At 46.0% G+C, this 18615-nt stretch overlaps 2 protein-coding genes across 6 annotated transcripts in view; one reads left to right on the top strand and one right to left on the bottom strand.

Moving 5' to 3' along the window:
- Nucleotides 1-8746, top strand: part of KCND3 (potassium voltage-gated channel subfamily D member 3) — a 137300-nt gene extending 128554 nt beyond the window's left edge. For all 5 annotated transcript variants that reach the window (XM_064635742.1, XM_064635744.1, XM_064635740.1 and 2 more), the window contains one exon: nucleotides 2686-8746. In XM_064635742.1, coding sequence (XP_064491812.1) covers nucleotides 2686-2890 — 205 coding nt within the window. In that variant the 3' untranslated portion in view covers nucleotides 2891-8746. The remainder of the gene's footprint in view (nucleotides 1-2685) is intronic.
- A 1957-nt stretch (nucleotides 8747-10703) lies between these two features.
- On the bottom strand, nucleotides 10704-17260 carry DDX20 (DEAD-box helicase 20). Its single transcript, XM_064636060.1, has 11 exons — nucleotides 17048-17260; nucleotides 16861-16955; nucleotides 16524-16692; nucleotides 15709-15823; nucleotides 15484-15626; nucleotides 14889-15027; nucleotides 14633-14691; nucleotides 13876-13958; nucleotides 12931-13036; nucleotides 12742-12843; nucleotides 10704-12097 (listed from the first exon to the last, which is right to left on the bottom strand). Exons 1-11 carry the CDS (start codon nucleotides 17235-17237, stop codon nucleotides 10902-10904), a joined length of 2397 nt encoding a protein of 798 aa, XP_064492130.1. The 5' UTR covers nucleotides 17238-17260; the 3' UTR covers nucleotides 10704-10901.
- Between the last annotated feature and the right edge of the window lie 1355 nt (nucleotides 17261-18615).

Raw genomic sequence — 18615 nt, 5'->3', positions numbered from 1 at the left:
GCTGGTGCTGGGAGCGGTTTTGTTTCCCTCCTGCTTTTGATAACCCCAGGAAAGCAGCTCCAAGCTGTTCCTGGATGAACCAGGTCTCAGCCAGGCTCTAGTGCAGCTCTTGGGCTGGATTTTAGGGACAGGTTTTTCCCCCAGAGGGTGGTTGGGCACTGAACAGGCTCCCCAGGGCAGTGGGCACAGCCCCAAGGCTGCCAGAGCTCAGGGAGTGTTTGGACAACACTCCCAGGGACTGGGTGGGATTTTGGGGTGTCCTGTGCAGGGCCAGGAGCTGGACTGGATGATCCTTGTGGGTCCCTTCCGGCTCAGGATATCCTATGATTTAAATATGTTTGAATAGGGTAATTTGTATATATAAACTCTTCCATTCATAGTGTCTGCATGTTCCTCCCTTCTCCCTCCCTGTGACAGGCTGGAGCTGTACCAGGGGAGGGTTAGGTTGGATATTAGGGAAAAGTTCTTCCCCCAGAGGGTGGTTGGCACTGAACAGGCTCCCCAGGGCAGTGGGCACAGCCCCAAGGCTGCCAGAGCTCAGGGAGTGTTTGGACAACACTCCCAGGGAGAGGGTGGGATTTTGGGGTGTCCTGTGCAGGGCCAGGGGTTGGACTCAATCCTTGTGGGTCCCTTCCAGCTCAGGATATTCTGTGATTCTTCTCTGGCCAGACTGGATGTAGAAATATGAATTCCAAGTGACACCTAGCACAGGCAGGAGCAGCTCCCAGGCGTGGGACACTCACCAAAGCTGGCCCAGGACCAGCTCCCAGCCCCCCTCCCAGCCAGCCCAGCACTTCCAAACCTTTCCTGGGAGCAGGCAAACCCAGTGGGCTAATAGTGCCTGTCAGCCAAAGCTGTTAGAGAGCTGCACACACTGACATGACCCCCCAGGGACACTCACTCCACTGATTTTCATTGTCCAACAGTCTAAATTGCAACTCTAAGCATCACTGGGAAACAAATAAGGAGGAATTTCACAGTGCTGTCTTAGCAGCCCCCACCTAAAAAGCCATAAATGACACAGGTGAATTGTCCCTGAATAGAAAACTTTGAAAATTCCATTTTATGCATAACTTGCTGGGAAAAAATCATTTATTCACCGTATCGTTCTTGCAAACATTAAATTACTTTCTAAATCCCTCTCAGCCCATTAAGTTTCTTGTGCACCAGAGCTGGTTTTGAACTTCCCATTCTTCTTCTCCCCACTCCTATCAAAGGGATGTAGGAACTGAAACAAAGCTGCCTTTAGGGCAGCAAGCGATTACTTTGTGCCAGAAGGGCATTTCAGAGCATGAATTATGAATGAATAAGCACAAAACAAGTCTCCAGCTATTTCACTTTCAATATGACAATATTTTAAACCAGCACCTGAAGCAGTAATTTCGTGGAATGTCAACTATTCTGCCTGTTTCAGTGGGTGCTAAATCAGACGCCTGTGATATTTTAAATGTCAACGCTTATTTCACTTGCTTACCAAACTGTGGAAGAACAGAGAGGGAGAGAGACAAAAAAAAAGCTTTTAAGTTGTTTTTCCTGTGGAATGCAACTGACTGGGTGTACTGGTTAGCACTGGCAGAACCACCCAGGCCCTAAAAGTGCCCCACTCTCAGCTTGTGCCTGAAGCATCCAGGGAGCACAGAAAGGGTTCTGCTGTTCTTGGGATGCTTGAGAGATCAAAACCCGTCCTCTTGGTGAGTCAGTCTGAGATAACAACAGCAAGAGCTTTCCAACTGGGAGCTTTACATCCTGAAAGGACAGACCTTGTGTTTAAAATGAACATGTTGGGCTGGTAATAGCAGACTCCTGTAGCTGTGCAGATGCACAGAAACCAACCTATCATTTTCCCTCTGTAATTAATTATAGGATGCAATTGATGCAGATCTAATAAGAATGCTCCCAGCTGCCAGATCCTTGAAACTACTGCAGAGAGAGGGAGAAAAAAAAATAGAAAAGATCAAGGGACAGTGAATTTGAAAGAGGTATTTGAAATGCAAGGAAGACAACATCTTCCTCAGAAAGAACTACCTGTGCTCTGAAAAGATGCAGTACACAGGACAGTGTATTTAGATGTTCTCTTAAATAAACTACAATTATGCAAGAAAGAAATGGAAACAGAACAATTTGCCCCATGAAAAGCTGTGTCCTAACCAAGGGGAATATTACCAAAGTTTAGTGTCATCTGGGCAGACATAAAGGGTTTCTTGCAGGAACAGGGTGGGGAGGGACCATTTCAGTGGAGTCTTCTGAATATTCCATAGAATCACAGAATCAGCTGGGCTGGAAGGGACCTCTGAGATCATCAAGTCCAACCCTTGATCCAACCTCGCTGTGGTTCCCAGCCCATGGCACTGATGCCACATCCAGTCTCTTCTTAAAAACCTCCAGGGATGGAGAATCCACCCCTTCCCTGGGCAGCCCATTCCAATGGCTGAGCACCCTCTCTGCAAAGAAATTCTTCCTAATATCCAACCTAAACCTCCCCTGGCACAGTTTCAGACCCAGCCCTCTTGTCTTGCTGAGAGTTGCCTGGGAAAAGAGACCAACCCCCCCCTGGCTCCCCCCTCCTGTGTAACCTAAACCTCCCCTCCAGGATATTTCGTGTTGGTGGGGGGGGGGGGGGGAGAGAGAGGAAAACCAAACAAAAAACCCAACAAACCAAGCCAAGCACTTCAATCTGTTTTCTAGTCGTTCCAGCCTCAACATGAAGTCGGACGACGGGCTGAGACCGAACTGCAAAGCTGCCCAGATCACCACAGCCATCATCAGCATCCCCACCCCGCCCGCCCTCACCCCCGAGGGCGAGAGCAGACCCACCCCCGGCAGCCCCGGGCACTCCACGAACATTCCCACCCCCAGCACGGCCAACATCGTCAAGGTCTCCGCCTTGTAAGACGTCTCCCGAGGCTGGAAGCCCGGCGGCCCCCTCTCCCTCGGCACCTCCGACGCTCCTTTCGTGCTGCAAACTCGTGCCTGGATGGACCGACCCGACGTTCTGTGCCCGGACCCGCGGGGGAGGCACCTTCCTTCGGCCGGGGACTGAGGAAGGATTCCTGCGAGAGGAAGAAGGGTGGTCGGAGGAAAACAAAAAAAAAAAACCCTCCTGGAGGGGAAGAACCATCGTGGCAACGAAGAGAGTCGATTAAGCAAACGGGAATATAACACTGTGTATCGCAGCACCTTTTTAAAGGTTTTTAATGGATAATATTTATTCACGAGGAAATGACTGAAAAGGTGAAAAAAAACAATGGATTTTTGTGAATTATTTTTTTCTTTTTTTCTCCGTTCGTTCGTTCGTTTCTTCTTCATGGAGCAAGAACCTTTAAACCGACCAAAATTTCACATTTCTCGTTTTCTTTTTTTTTTTTCTTTCTTTTATAGGAAAAGATTTAGGCAAAAAAAGAAGCCACCTGTCACAGAGATCTCTCTCCATTCCTCTGTGTGTGTGTGTGTGTGAGTGTGTGCAGCAGGAAAACACTGAATTCCAAAGGGCAGAGCACTGTTCCCATGATTGGGAAACACAAGCATGTGTCAGCACACACATGTGCACACACACAGACCCCTCTCTCTCACCCTGGATGGCATTTCTTTATTTAGACAATTTTGTACCCGCCTTTTAAGTCAATACAGTGCAATTGCAAACAGTGTGTTTGTCTGCTAATTATTGTCTGTGAAAACATATTTGTGGAGGAAAAAAACTAAACGACAAAACAAACAAAAAAAAAAACCAACAAAAAAAAAAAAAGACAGGCTTTAGTAGAGTTTTAGTCCCACATGGGTATCTGCTTTCTATTTTTGTTATCACTTACTTGTAAGAGTGTGACTAGACTACGGTTCTGTATTTTTAAAAAGGAAAAAAGAAAAGGTAGGATTCTTTTTTAATACTGTGCACACAAATGGCAAAGAATGAAAGCACTGAACTCAACTGCATCAAGCATTCATAAGTCTAACAGAGGTTTCTTGTAATGTATGCCCATGCTTTTTAATTTTTGGGTTCTATGTAGAAATTTCTTTGCTAGCACTGGACGTACAACCCATTGTAAATAGTAGCCAAATAATGTCTGGATTTATACTTGATAATAATTAACCCCAGAGCCAAATATCTTGCATGGACAGAGAGGTATTTGGCTTTTTCACAGTCTTAGGGCTCCAGTTGTCTCAGCAGTGGCTTCTGGGTTGCACTGATTTTGGGGATAGATGAGCAGTTTTAGTTCTCCAGGCTCAGCACGGGATCTGATGAGAAGGGGGAGCAGTCCTGGAGTGTGGAAAACACCTGAGAACGTGTGCTACAGAGACAGCATTTCCTTTTCACAGCCCTACCCTTAGTTTGGGGAAAGTCTAATCCTGGACTTCTAAATCAGCCAAAAACTGAGGAGCACTGGGTGGTACTGCCAAGTGGCTCATCCTTCTGACCAAGCTGTGGCCAGTCCTACCCCCTGAGATCCTTCTAGGAATGACTTATTGTGAGGAAACACAGGGACCTGAAACACAAGTGGTTTTCCCCCCCACGTGAGCAACTTTTTTCTCCCATTCCAAGGGGGAGATCCATGGGGTGAGAGGAAGGGCAGGGTGAGGAACATCATCACCCCCCTTCCCACTCGTTTGATCCCTGTGCTCGTGCCCAAACCTCTCCAGTGACCCCACGAAGGGGGAGGCACCACCCCCCGACAGCTTGGAGAGAACGAGGAAAGCCAACAAGTGTCCTGTTCTGAGCAGGGGTTTCACCAACACCAGGGTTAAAAGAACAGCTCAAAGCACCTCTGAGGCTGATCCAGCAAAGGGATGACCTTTTTTTAACATCTGCCCCGACCTATCCTGATGTAATATTTACAGCCACATCCACATATAAATAACCCCAGACACACAGACATGTATAGATAACTCATAGACCTCCCTGCTGACTCACACATAGGAGCTGACAGCCTGCTTTGGTAGCACTGCTGCTTGTCTGTAGAGTGGACTTGATGGCTGATGCATTAACCCACTGCCCTCCTTAGAATCCTACAACATCCCAGGAATACTAGAATTATGGCTAAGCCTCCAGTAGCTGCACCAGCTTCTACTCATTTATCCCAGTGCTGCAATATGTTCCCCAAAAACTATGTTTAGCCCTGTTTTTTAATGATTAAAATGCTCTGCCTTTTGCTGCTTCCTGTAGGAGGTTGTACTGCAGTTAATCTTACCATTATTGAGGGTTTTTTCTCGATGTTTTAATTTAATCTTTGCTTTAATTTCATTAACTGTCATCATCTGCACCCTCACCCTTGTAGATCAGAGGCCTTGCTCTCCACCAGCCTCCCACCTTGCAACCTCATTTATGCTGGCACAGAGTGAGGGTGAGATGTGCTGACAGGGCACAGGAATGAAAAAATCACAGGGAATCAGGGATTCAACATGGATTCTTGGTGCTGCCTTCCTTATTCCCGATTTATCATGGATTTGTCACCTCTCTGCACCCATCTCTCAGTCTGTAAATAGCAATTGCAGCAGCCCTTGGCCAAAGCACTCCTGGGGCTTTTAATTGCTATCCATCAAAAGGCTTTTTGGGAAAAAAAAAAAATATAAAATTCAACATTTTTGAAAGAAAAAAATAAAAATAAGGAGGAAAGCCAGCCCTAGGGGTTTCTGGGTGGCTGCTTGGGCTCAGCTTGTCAAGGCAGCCACGGCCTCTCCTCTCTTCCATGGAAGAGGAATTGTTATCCTTGCTCAGAAATCCGTGGTTTGCCTCTTCTGCCATGAACTGGGCAGGTGCTGCCCCACACAGCCAGACTCTCAGAGCATAAAACCAGGCAAAATTAAGGGAATCTGAGCCCAGAGGAACAGGGCTAAAAATATTTTTAGTGGAGGCAATAGCTCCCTTTATCCTGGAATTGAAGTAACGCTCCCGAAAGCGCTTGGAAATGTGCTCTGAAACCCCTCCTGCACTGCCCAAAACCAGCCCCACCCTTGGGGGGAAAGCACTGAAACAGCACAGCCAGGGCTTGGAAGGGCACAGCGGAGCATCCCTGGCAGGAAAACAGGGAAAAAGGGAAAGCCTTGGCAGAGCAGAGCCCGGGAATGGCACTGCAGCCACTTCTTCCCTCAATAAAGGGAGGCAAATCAGCCTCCCTAAACCACTGAGATCTTCACAATCTTCAAACAGCAACTTAGAAACCATTGCTGAGATAAGGCCAAGCCAATCCTGAAAATTCCTCAGCCAGGACTTTACCTGGAGGGTGGGGACTGTTCTTTCCAGTGGTCCCAGTGCTGCCCAGTGTGACCAGCACTGCCCTCCCATCCCGGGGCCAGGCATGTCCATGGATCCCAACCCAAAAACCAGCACCTCCCCCAGCAATCCTGGTCATTCCTGAGGCTTCTCCAGCTCCCTCTGAGAGGAGCAGCATCCAGGAAAAGAGGCAAGTTCTAGAAAACAACCCCGTTGGTCAGACTGTCCACCAGGAGTGTGCTGGCAGATCATGTCCCAGCCTTTCCCTCTCCCCTAATTCCTTACTTTTTATAGTTTTAGAAAAGGTTCTTGGAAAAAAAAAAAAAAAAAAAAAAGATAAAAATGGGTTCTTTGTACAAAAAGCAATATCAAAAATATCAAATTTTCTGAGCATTTGGTTTCCTTTCCAACGTTTTTTTCAGAGGGGAAAAAAATATTTTCATGGACTTTCAGCACATTCTGTTCAGAGATTTCCTCTCTTCCCACCTGGCATTGGGCTGCAAACAGGAGTCACACCCAAGTGGCAGAGAATGATGAGAAATATCTTTCACATGTAGGCTTTGACTTCCATCTACTCCATCCAAAATCCACCTTTTACTTTCGTTTTCCTTAAAAATCTTAAGGACGCCCGTAAAGAAGAGGCCACAGATAACACATCTTGGCACACAAAAATTCAAGGATTATAAAATTTAATCTCTCCTCTGCTAGCACAGGATCCTTCACTGTGATACATGGCACTGCTCTTTTAGATTTAATTACATTTAAAACTCTCCAAGGACTTCCTCTATTTCCCTGGGGAGCTTTTTCCAGAGTGACAGACCTCAATGCCAAGGATTTTTCTCCAGCTGTTCAGCCATAATTCTCTTCTTATTTTCTCCTCTCTTGCTGCCATTTGTACTCCCTTGCACCATTTAAATGATTCTCCTTTCCACAAGAGGAATATAAAACTTTCTACAGCAAATTCTTCTCCCAGAGACCACTTTTATCTGTTAAATAATTATCATTGTTAGAAGTTTCAGGGGAAAGATAACCTAAGTAACACACATGGCCTCAGTGTGGAATAAAGTTAATGGATAATTCAAAATACATCCTTCTTTAATTGGCCAGAAAGACTAAATTTAATCAGTGCCACTTGTTTAACCTAAAACTGTTGATAATAAACTGCAACCCAGCATTTATCCTTCTAGTTTAGGCAGCTTGCACGAAAATCAGATTAATAACAGCTAAAGAAAGCAAAGTTTCTTCAAATATTTTGCTTCTTTAAGTAAAGAGGTTGCAAACATGTTGTATCTTACATGCATTATAAAGAATATTCAGTAAATTACGAATTATGTTTCATTCCTGTGCTGAAACATCCCTTGGATCCTGTCATGTTTTTCCAGGTTGGACTAATGCAGAGTTACAAAGCACTCATGGATGGCTGGGAATATCAGCAGATTTCATTCTGCTTTTGAATTTAGGTGAATTTTCCACAGAATTTGCCCATCTAGTCTGTCTGAATTGATTTTCTTTTCAATCACTTCTTTTTTCTCCAACACTTTAGGCCAACTGCAGTAGATATGTGGCTTTAAAGCCTGGTTTTTTAGGCTTCTCACTTGCCATAAACTCTTTAATAATTTTATCCTGTAAGAGCAAAGGGGAAGGCAGGGAGCACATGGATCAGAGCCAGGAGACTGAGCACTGGGAATCCTGCTCCTGGTTGTCCTGATGAACCACTAAGAGATCCCAAAGAAGTCATTTCACCTCTCTGCCAGTTATCCCACCCGTAGGGAAACCAACCCCTCCTCTTGCAATAAGTGAAGCCCAATCCATGACACCCCCAAAAATGCCCCAGGGAATTCCGCAGCCACAGGGAATTGTGCAGCCACAGGGAATTCTGCAGCCACAGGGAATCCTGCAGCCAGTGCCCCAGAACTGCTGCTGGTGTTGGGGAAGCAAAACCTGTGCCGGGAAGGCTTCGGGGGGAACGGGAGAAGGACCAGGTGACAAAGAGCTCGTGAAAAACCCCTTCGTGTGTTCTCAGTCAGGTCTGTTCCTTTGTGTGTATCCGTGTGCACGTGTTCCTTTCCCTTTGGGGTTCAGTCAGTGCTAGTCCAGGACTCTCAGCTGGCTGGGGGGAAGGCACCACCCACACTGAGGGCTCCTCTCCCTTCTGGTGCCACTCCAACCTGGAGCTCCCACCCTGGGCCAGTGGAGCATCTTCCACACTGCTGTGATGGTCTCTTTTTGATAAACCAGTCTGGCATTCCAGTGGTGTTTCCTTTAGGAGTTTTATGTTCTGAGAAGCTCTCAACCTTTATTATTTTCTATTTTCATACTCTGAGTGGGCTTTGCTTACAGAGGACAGATCCGAACTGTACTGTACACAGCTGCAGGTAGCTTCATTTGAGAACAACTTTCTAGAAGAACCAAGTTTCCTGTTGTCTTCTTTTGGAATTGTAGTGCATATGTTGAAACTTGTATATCATTTACAGTATTGAGTCTTGTGCCACTGCTGTACCTGATGTATCCAATCCGGATTAAACAGAGTATGTGCCACAAATACCAACATGATGCTGGAGATTTCTTCTGAAAAAAAAATACAAACCAAATCCTGGGAGGTTCTTTTGGAGAACTTTGGGTGTTTAACTAAGTGAAGTTGCATTTAAACACTAATAGCTCTTATTTAATGAAAACACTGAGCTGTCACAGCAGAGCAATAATGCAGACACTGAAGTGAAACCCCTCCTTTTGGATGTTTAGGGTTGCAAAAAAATTCGTCTCAGAGACAAAATCATCAAACTCTGCCAACAAAATCGAGGTGAAACCCCTCCCTGGTGTAATTTGTGATGCAAAGGGAGTAAGGCAGGAAAAAAGTAGAGAAAGAAAAATACTTCTAACAAGACCTATTAATATTAATAATTAATAAGAGCATGTATTATGCCTTTCTTTTCAAAGGCAGCCTCAGCTGTTTAGGCCATTCTGTGTTGCAGACGTGGTCAAAACAAGCTGATCCTAAAACAAGGAGAGCTGCCAGAAAAAAAGCACTTGGAGGCATCACTAAAATCTACAAAATTATTTAAGCAGAAATTAAAAACTCTTATGAAGTGACTCCTAACAGCTTACACACTTTCCTCTCTTGTAGTAAAGGCTGAGTCCCACTAGGAGCCCTCAGTGCCCCAATGAGCTGCTCTCACACCAGCCCAGAACAGCCCCAGAGCCCACCCTGGGCTGCATTCCCACACCATTCCTGAGCTAAATCAGTGTTAGAAACCTCCTGCACGCTGAAAAACGAGTCTGGATCACACAGGTTAAAGTTTAGACCCACCACTCCACAAAAAAAGGTCAGAAAGACTGGGGACAGCACAGGATTTGCACAGGGAATTTTGTAAGGGTGACAGGAACACTCAGGTTTGTGTGAGCTGAGGGAAAACTGTGTGTTTCTCAAAATGCAAGTGGCTGAAGGTGAGCAATCCAACAGCCCTGGAGACACCCAGAGCACCAACTTAAAGCAGCAAGTCTCCTGGGAAGGGCAGTTCATAGGTAGGATGCACTGCTAAGAAAATTCCAGTCTAAGTCTGCACAAGGAAAAGAAAACAAAGGAAAAGAATAAATAAAATAAAAAAGCACACTGTAGGTGCTCTGGGGAACATTGGAACCCTGAGAAATCAAGGGAAGTTGCTGAAAAAAATGTCTAATGATCCCAAACACACTAAAAGCTAAAAGATGAAGTTTCAAAATCAGTGCAGAGTCAGCCCAGGGTCAGCACCCTAAGCCAGCCAGCACTCCCATCTTTTCCTGCTTCAGGACAGCTCCATACAAGGCACTGCAAGTTAAACAGGAAACATCAATTAGTTTTAGCACTAATAGGTAATTTCAGTTCTAATTAAAGTTTTCCTGTAAGTGTGGCAAGTTTGATATTGTTGCACCCAGAGGGACAGAACAATTACAATTGCTGCACGTTCTCTCCATAATTAAAGCATCCTTGGGCTGCACACCTTGCTGGAGAATGTTATTTATACAGTGGTAATTAACTGGATTTAAATTAGCAATACAGGCATTGAGATGCATGTTCACTCCCTCACTTAACCAGGATATAATCAGTGCCTGGTGTTTACCAAGAGAATTATGGAACGTGGAATGATCACCAACTACAAACAGGCTGTGGAGTTACAGGGAATTCCTCTTCACCCAAAGTCACAGGGAAGACAAGTCAAGCAAGAGGGTGGGGAGGCCCTGGTACAGGTTGCCCAGAGAAGCTGTGGCTGCCCCTGGATCCCTGGAAGTGGCCAAGGCCAGGTCAGAGCAACCTGGGCCAGTGGAAGGTGTCCTTGCCCACAGCAGGGGTTGGAATGAGATGAGCTTTAAGGTCCCTTCCAACCCAAACCATTCTGGGACTCCATGAAATACAACTGGGATTAGTTTGTGTTTTCTCCTTAGTGACATTTCTTAAATGTACATGGCTGCCTTTGATCATCCTTTGTTTACTTTGGATTGTAAAGATTCCAACAGAGCATCCAACTGCCTTTCTTTTCCTTTTATTACCAACTTGTAACACCGTCACTGAACTCGTGTAAAACATTTACCAAAACACAGCTGCTTACAAAAAGACAACATTTTTCTTCAATCCCCAACAATGTCTGTCTGTCAACATCCTTCAGACCAGCAGAGTTTTCATGGATCATATCCATTGCTGGTCCCAACCAGCAGCATCAGGGCATCAATCCCCACTTTTCAGGAGCTCCTGGAGATACACAGAGTTGATGTGGTAGGCCCTCATCCAGCTGAACTGCCTGTAACTCTCCCTGTAGTGAGACACTGCTGCATAGTAGCTCTGCCAAGCTTCATTATAACATTTCCAATAGTCCTCATAACTCCAGTCCTCAGATGGAGCATCATCCCAGGAGCTGCAGGTCCAGTCCTCTTCAGTTTTCCTCGGGGAAGAACTCGAGAATTGATGGTTGTGGCTTTTCTTTTCTTTAGCATTTTGTTTCAGAACTTTCTTTTTCACTTCCTTTTGCTTTGGGACCTGGGATGGCTCCTGAGGCTTCTCTGGTGTAGGACAGAAGCCTGAACGACCCTGATGCCTTTTGGGGACAGCATTTCTCTCCTGTGTGTCTGAAAATCCTTCAAAGCATGAGTTGTTCTCCCTACTATTAGAGGAAGCCCTGGAAAATGCTTCAAAGCATGAGTTGTTCTCCCTGCCATTAGAGGAAGCCCTGGAAAATGCTTCAAAGCATGAATTATCCTCCCTGCTACTAAAGGAATCCCTGGAAGTGTCTGAACCATCACTGTCACCAGAAATGTCACTGTTTGCTGCTGTCTCTGGGTGATGTCCCATCTCTTCCCACTCCACATCCCCGTTCCTGGGGAGCTCACGTTGCTCTCCTGGGCCTGAATAGCTCCTCAAAATTTCCACCTGTCTCTCAGACCCTTCTTTCATGAAATACTCATAGTCCTCAACAAAATCTGAGAAGCTCCAGGGATTGTTGAGCTGGTTTTTGAAGGAAGACAAGCATGGAATTTTGGGAAGGTTTTTTTTTAAGGCCTCCTCATCTGGAGCCTGAGTGTTGTCCTGTCCATCTGTCCTGGAGACAGTTTTCACTTGATTCCTCTGCTCTGTGTGACAACTGGGAGTTCGGGGGGTTCTACTATTTTTATTTGCAGGATTTGTGCACTTTTTTATCTGCTTTTGCTTCTGAGATTTTTTTGGCCTTTCTGCAGCAGAATTATCCCTTGGAAGACTGGAGAGAGGCTGTGGTGCCTCTGGAAAACCATTCTGTACAGGCTGCAGCACTGGTTCCTCTGGTTTAAGACACACAGTGTCACAATTCACCAAAGGTCCTGGAAGTACAGCAGGTTTAACTTCCACCTCCCCATCTTCAAACTGATCCATCATTCCAGGAGGTATTGGCTCTGCACAGAAGGGGAAACAAGTAGGCAATTAATTTTAAGTCTATCCTTCCCACTAGAACTTGAATGAGTACCCAAACAAAGCTCTGCAAAATTGCACAGTAAAATATTAAATTATGGCTACAAACCAACTCCTTCAATTCTTGGAAGAGCTCAAGGAGCCAGAACATTTCCTTCATGGAAGGCATCATGAGGCTGATGAGGACAAACAGCACTGCATTCCTTGTCATCTATTCTTCACTTATTTTGAACTTAGACAAGAAGGCAAATCCTCCCTTTCAGCAGAACAGCTTCTGGCAAAGCAAGGGAAGCAAATCTGCTGTTTTAATTACTCCTTCCTTGCACTGCTGTATCTTCACACTTGAGCAAGGTTTAATACCAGATTTCTGGAAATCCAGGTAGTTATGTGGTTGCTTAAGCACAGCTGGATGCAGAGTTGCTCTCCCTGAGCACTCAGTCCATTTTTACTGCTCCACTCAACTGCAGCAGCTCCACAAGGAGTCATCAGCAGAGAGTATGACAAACCTGGCCTAAAAGTAATGCAGCTCCAGCAGAGAAGCCACATATCAGCTCCCTGTGGACTTGCCTGAAGCTCTGAATAGCACAAAACAACCAAATCCCAGCTGCATCCCAAGCCCAGAGCACACCTGGCAGAGGAAGGAGCTGCAGATTACACTTCTGAGCAATTTTCATCATCGTGTTCTCCTCCTCCCCACGGCAGCAGTAGGTCACAGACAAACCCAGAGTGCCTGTGACACACAAAGGAATTAATTAATCACCAAACAGAGCCAGCAAAGCAAGGGAAAGCTCCACAAATCCCTGGATTTGGCTCTCACCAAAGCGCCCAGCCCTGCCAATCCGATGCATGTAGGTCTCCCAGTCCACAGGCACGTCCAGGTTGACAACCAGGTTCACCTTCTCAGCATCAATTCCACGGGATGTCTGGAGAAAATGGGAAGGAGAGAAGAGGAGTCAGAAGTGAATGTGCTGAACAGAGCTTTAAATGAACACAGAATCACAGGGTGAGGCTGGAAGGGACCACAGTGGGGCCACCTGGTCCAACCTCCCTGGAGTTACTCCCACCAACTCAGATGAGAACTTTGAATTGTTATAACACACCACAAAGAACCTACAATTTTCCAACCATTTTACAGCATTACAGGTACAACAGGCTTTGGGACATGAAAACTAGGAATCCTTTTTCTTCTACCTTCCACTTATCAAATACAAGCCAGGACTATTTTTTTTGCCCCCCAGCATCAAAAAGTCCAAGCTGACAACACGGAGACACCTTCTCATGGCAGCACCTCAAACCATCAACCAAAGAACAAAATTCCTCAACAGTGAGAAGCTGAGTGTCCCAAACATAACCACTGCTCTGTTCAGCTGTTTGCAATGTCACTGTGGCACCAGAGAAACAAACTATTCCTCCCCACAGCTCCCATGCAAAGGAAACAATTCTAAAGTCCCTTGAACTTTAAAGCAACACATAAATTAATTTATGAACCAAATCACAGACTGGTTGGTGTTGGATGAGATCTTAAAAGACCATCTCATCCCAATCAGATGAGGAATAGGAGGCAATTTTTAAGTTCCCAGTGAAAATAAGTCACACAGTCTCACAGTGCTTGATCAGCACTTTTATGTTCAATTCCAAGTCAAATCTAATTCTCTGAATAACTTTATGTGCAATACTCCTGCATGCTGCACCATGTGCACAGCAGGCAGTAAATTTGAAATAAAACCTGTCCAAAGCTTGTTCAAGAGCAGTAAAAACTCACCAAGTCTGTGGAGATCAGGACTCGACAGTGGAATTGCTTTAATTTGGCCATAGCATCGAGTCGTTGGTTTTGATTCATGTTGCCTGGAAAGGTAAAAATTAGAAATAAAGTACATTCTTGCAGCTTTATGCCCCTCAAAAATCTAAAAAACACTGGTTTGTAAAACTTGTGGATGAGATCAAAAATAAGGTTGAGGAAAAACCTCTTCAAATATCAGTTTGAAATGAGTAAACAAGGAACAAACAAAACTTGAAAAATAAGGTAATTCATTACAAAAATAATTCTATTGATTTTCAATAGGAGCCAATTATGCAGATGCTTAACCCACTTAAACAGCACTGATTTTAGATGGATTTTAAACACCTAAGCCATGGAAGCTGAAGCAAAAATTCAAGGTTTCTAAAAAGCAGCAGGTGCCAGCTTTCAACTTTTATAGATTACTGAAATAAAGATTTAAATTCAACACCTGCATCCCAAAGAAACCCAGCTTCAACCTGCAAATATGAGTCCTTTCTCTTTGCAAATAAGCAAATGCATTCATAAAAATGGCTCTCAAACAACTGTAAAAACAAGTTAAATGTTAATTAATTTTTACACTGATTAAGTCTCAAGAGACTTATGAAGATTCAAATGCTATTCTCAGTTATTTAATCAGAGGCCATGCAAACCAAGATTTAAGATTAATTTTCCTATTTTAGGTTATATTTATGCACAATTTCAATAGAACAGGTTCATTAGAAGTTGTGAATGGACTCACCTGAAATGCACTCAGCAGGGAAGCCTCTGGATGTCAGGATTTCAGCCAGATGTTGAGCCCTGATGGAACACAGACAAGGAAAACTGGGAATAAAACTGCATTCTTCAGGCTGTATTTCAGATCTGAAAGTTGCAGAGTGCTCTGAGACCTTACAGGTCTCATAAACTTATCCATATCCATAAATTTATCCATAAATTTATCCCTGACTGGACATTACAACCACTGCTTTTTACAGGTTTTATTTCAAATTTATCACCTGCTGTGCAAATTTGAGAAGACTAAGGCTTGATTGAATGGAATCTTGCTGAACAATTCCTGCAGGTGCTGGGTTTTTTCCTCAAATGTTTTGTGTGGAAGTGGATGGGAATTCACAATTTTGTAGTACTGCTTCAGCCCTGAGGAAAGAAACCAAAAGAACAGATTAAGGGTTGCCAGAAAAACATGTCCAGTGCTATGTCAACTGTGTCACTGCAGGCAAAGGAAAAAATTCCAATTCAAACACACACATGTGGCCAAATAAGAACCTCCAGGAGAGAGGCTTTTCTTAAAAAGTTGAAATACTTTTTGAATGGATAAAAAACCCAGAGAGTTACATTTGTCACTGGTGTTTTAAATACCCAGAATCACAGGATGGTTTGGGTGGGAAAGGACCTTAATGACCATCTCATTCCATGGTCTAGTGGACACCTCCTACTAGAAGGTTCACTGGGAATCAATATTTTATAACTAAACAACTCAGGTGTGGAGTGAAATTATGAAAAACCATGACTTTTAAAGGTACATATTTTGGTTTTAGCATATTCCTCCTAATCTGTTGGCAGCAATATCACTACAATTGGATGTTTACTCACCAAGGAGGCTTGGATCAGTGGGGTTCAGCCTCACAAAGGTTGGCTCCCTCATGTACCTGGTCAGAGCACGAGCCAAGGACTCGGGGTAAGTCGCTGACACAGCCAACATCTGCTTATTGGCTGGGAGTGAGGAGTAAATCCAGCTGGGAGACATAAAAGTGGGAATGATTAACAGAAATGCATCTAATCTACTGAGGAATGCATGAGATGAGTGGTTTTTCTTACTTGATTTGCTCCTGGAAGCTGCCTTCCTCCAGGAGCTTGTCTGCCTCATCCAGGATGAAGAGCCTGATACTGGCTGTGTTCAGGTAGTCCAGCTCTATGAGCTGTTTGATTCGACCTGCACAGGAGGAAAAGAGGAAAAAGAACTTCAGAAGTTATGAACTGAAAGGTTCTAATGATGAACTTTTAATGGTTTTTTAAATTTATTTCAGTAAGACTTAAAAAAAGGCATATTTGGGGTAATCACAGAGACATAAAACAAAGCGGTTTGGGATGGGAAGGACCTTAAAGATCACCCAGTTCCAACCCCTGCCATGGGCAGGGACACTTTCCACTAGCCCAGGTTGCTCCAAGCCCTGTCCAACCTGGCCTTGGACACTTCCAGGGATGGGGCAGCCACATCTTCTCTGGGCAACCTGTGCCAGGGCCTCCCCACCCTCACAGAGAAGGATTTCTTCCCAACATCCAACCTAAACTTCCAGTCTTTCAGTTTGAACCCACCAGTCCTTGCCCTGTCACTCCAGTTCCTGGTGCAGAGTCCCCTCTCCAGTTTCCTTGGAGCCCCTTCAGACACTGGAAGGTGCTGTGAGGTCTCCACACCACCTTCTCTTCTCCAGGCTGCAACTCTCAGCCTGCCAAACCTCTCATTAAAAATACCTTCTCACTAAAAAGAGCTCATCTCAATGCCTCTGGCACAGCCTTTTGAGGCTGTGCACTATTAATAACAAGAAAAAAAACCCCACCTGGGTACAAAGAGCTCCAGTTACGTCCTGTGAAGGACCACAGAGGACCTGAATCACAACGAAGCCCATCCCTACCTGGGGAGCCAACAGCGATGTGGCACTTCTTCAGCCTGCTCTTGTCCTGGCTCAGCGGGGTCCCCCCGATGAACACGTGGCATTCCAGGCCTTCCATTTTTATCGCGATCGTCGTGATGACGGCGTGGATCTGCACCGCGATCTCCCTGGTGGGCGCCAGGACCAGGATCTGCGAGGGGCGAGGATTAAACGTGAGAGCCGCAGGGTGGCTCTGACAACATAAGCCCGATTTAAACCGCTGTGCCTCAAGGGCTTCAACGCCCTTTTTCCCCTACAAAAAGAGGGATTTTCTGTTGCAAAGAGGGATTTTCTGTTGCAAAGCGAAGCGGGGGCTCACCTGCGTGGCGGGGCTCTCCAGCAGCACCGCGTCCAGGGCGATGGTGGCGAACACGCATGTTTTGCCGGTGCCGGACTTGGCCTGAACGATGAGATCTGCAAAGAGCCCCCACAAAGGTCAGGGGAGCCCCCCGGGGTGCCTCGGGGTGCCCCCAGCCCCGCGCCTGCCCGCCCGCCCGCCCGCTCACCCAGCCCGCAGCGCCCCAGCGGGATGGCCTTCAGCTGCACCGGCGACGGCCGGAGGAAGCCGGCCGCCTCCAGCCCCGCCAGCACCGGCGGGGACAGCAAGAGAGATCCGAAATCGGAGGGGCCGCCGGGCACCAGCACGTCCCGGGTGCGGAACCGGCCCTGAGGCGGCGGCTCCGTGGGCGCCGCCATCTTGGGGGGGGGAACGGCGGAGGGGGAAATATCGCGAGATGTGTCTTAATCCCGCGCTTCATCCCGATACCCCGCCCAGCGCCGCCAGGGGGCGCCGCGCGGCGCGCGGGCTCCGCGAGGGGAAGGGCGGGGGGACGGAAATGGCGGCGCCGCCTCAGAGCGAGCGAGGGGTTGGTTTAATCGCAGAATGTCCTCAATACGTGCAAACTATCCCGTCCGAACACACTCATAATCACAGAATATCCTGAACTGGAAGGGATGCACAAGCATCATCCCGTCCAACTCGCGGCCGTGCACATGACGCCCCCAAAATCCCACCCTGTGCCTCAGAGCGTTGTCCGAGCGCTCCTTGAGCTCTGGCAGCCTTGGGGCCGTGGCCGCTTCCCCGAGGAGAGAACACAGCTGTACAGCGCACGGAAAAAAGCTTTAAAAGCCAGGACACTACAAAAATTAACAGTATGGTACTCACTGGTGTGGTGGTGCATCGCCCCCCTTGCTTTTGAGCGACCTTAAAACACTCATTACACCACAAATGGCCAGGCCAAAAGTGTAAATCTCTTATGTGGGTTACTTACTACCCTCTGCAGGCCACTTATTTTAAATCGCGGGTGAGTTTTATGAATATCAGCTTTCGTTCTGATGAATAACAACTTTTATTTTAGTGGTTGTAGCTTCCCTTATTGTAGCTTCCATTCATTGCAACAGGATTTGAAAAAAATCTCCACAGTGGCTTCTACTGTCCGAGCACATACACTGTGTCATTCTTCTTACAGTGCCAGGCAGCCTAAAAATGAATTTTAATGGCTTTTGGTGCATCACAGGCTTGGTCACGCCTTTGAAATTCCTCGTGTTTATGTCCCTGATGGGGGAGAAAAGTCTGTCAGATTCTATTCAGTTGTTAATTTTTAGTATTATGGTATTTTTTTCCTGTGAATATCTGAGTACCGACCAAGAGCGGGGCCCCACAGGACAAAGAACAATTCCAGTTTGGAGAGTTCACCTCCACCAAGTGGGGACAGACCAGGACAGAAGGAACGGGACAGGGATCTCCAGGCATTTTGTTAGGTCCAGTTATTTTTAAATTTTTAAGTGGGTATTCTCACTGGTCCTCAAGGGGATATGAGCCTCCAACACGAGATAATTATCTCTGGATAAATCTGGGAAAGGAGACAGACAGAGACACCTGGACATAACAAACATTTGATTAAATACAGCCTCTCATAACCCTTTTGAATTGATGTGATTTGAACAGACAACGAAGAGCAGTCAGAAGTGACTGTTCCCAGGGGGGAAGGGCAGCAAAGAGGTGACAAAACAGCCCCCAAGAGCCATTGCCAGGAACTGCTTCCCCTCTCTATTTTTCTCGCTTATTCCTTTT

Source organism: Pseudopipra pipra, chromosome 25 (assembly GCF_036250125.1).
Source record: "Pseudopipra pipra isolate bDixPip1 chromosome 25, bDixPip1.hap1, whole genome shotgun sequence".
In the NCBI taxonomy this organism is placed as follows: Eukaryota; Metazoa; Chordata; class Aves; order Passeriformes; family Pipridae; genus Pseudopipra; species Pseudopipra pipra.
Note: the sequence above shows the minus strand (reverse complement) of the source record. Positions and strands in the feature narration are given on the sequence as shown.

Bases quoted from the DNA above. Each gene is read 5' to 3' on its own strand.
- DDX20 (XM_064636060.1), bottom strand. From the start codon at position 17,237: ATGGCGGCGCCCACGGAGCCGCCGCCTCAGGGCCGGTTCCGCACCCGG. The intron at 16,693-16,860 runs GTGAGCCCCCGC...CGCCCCTCGCAG, and splicing joins TGGAGAGCCCCGCCACGCAG to ATCCTGGTCCTGGCGCCCAC. The intron at 13,037-13,875 runs GTGAGTTTTTAC...CATTTTCTCCAG, and splicing joins TCCTGATCTCCACAGACTTG to ACATCCCGTGGAATTGATGC.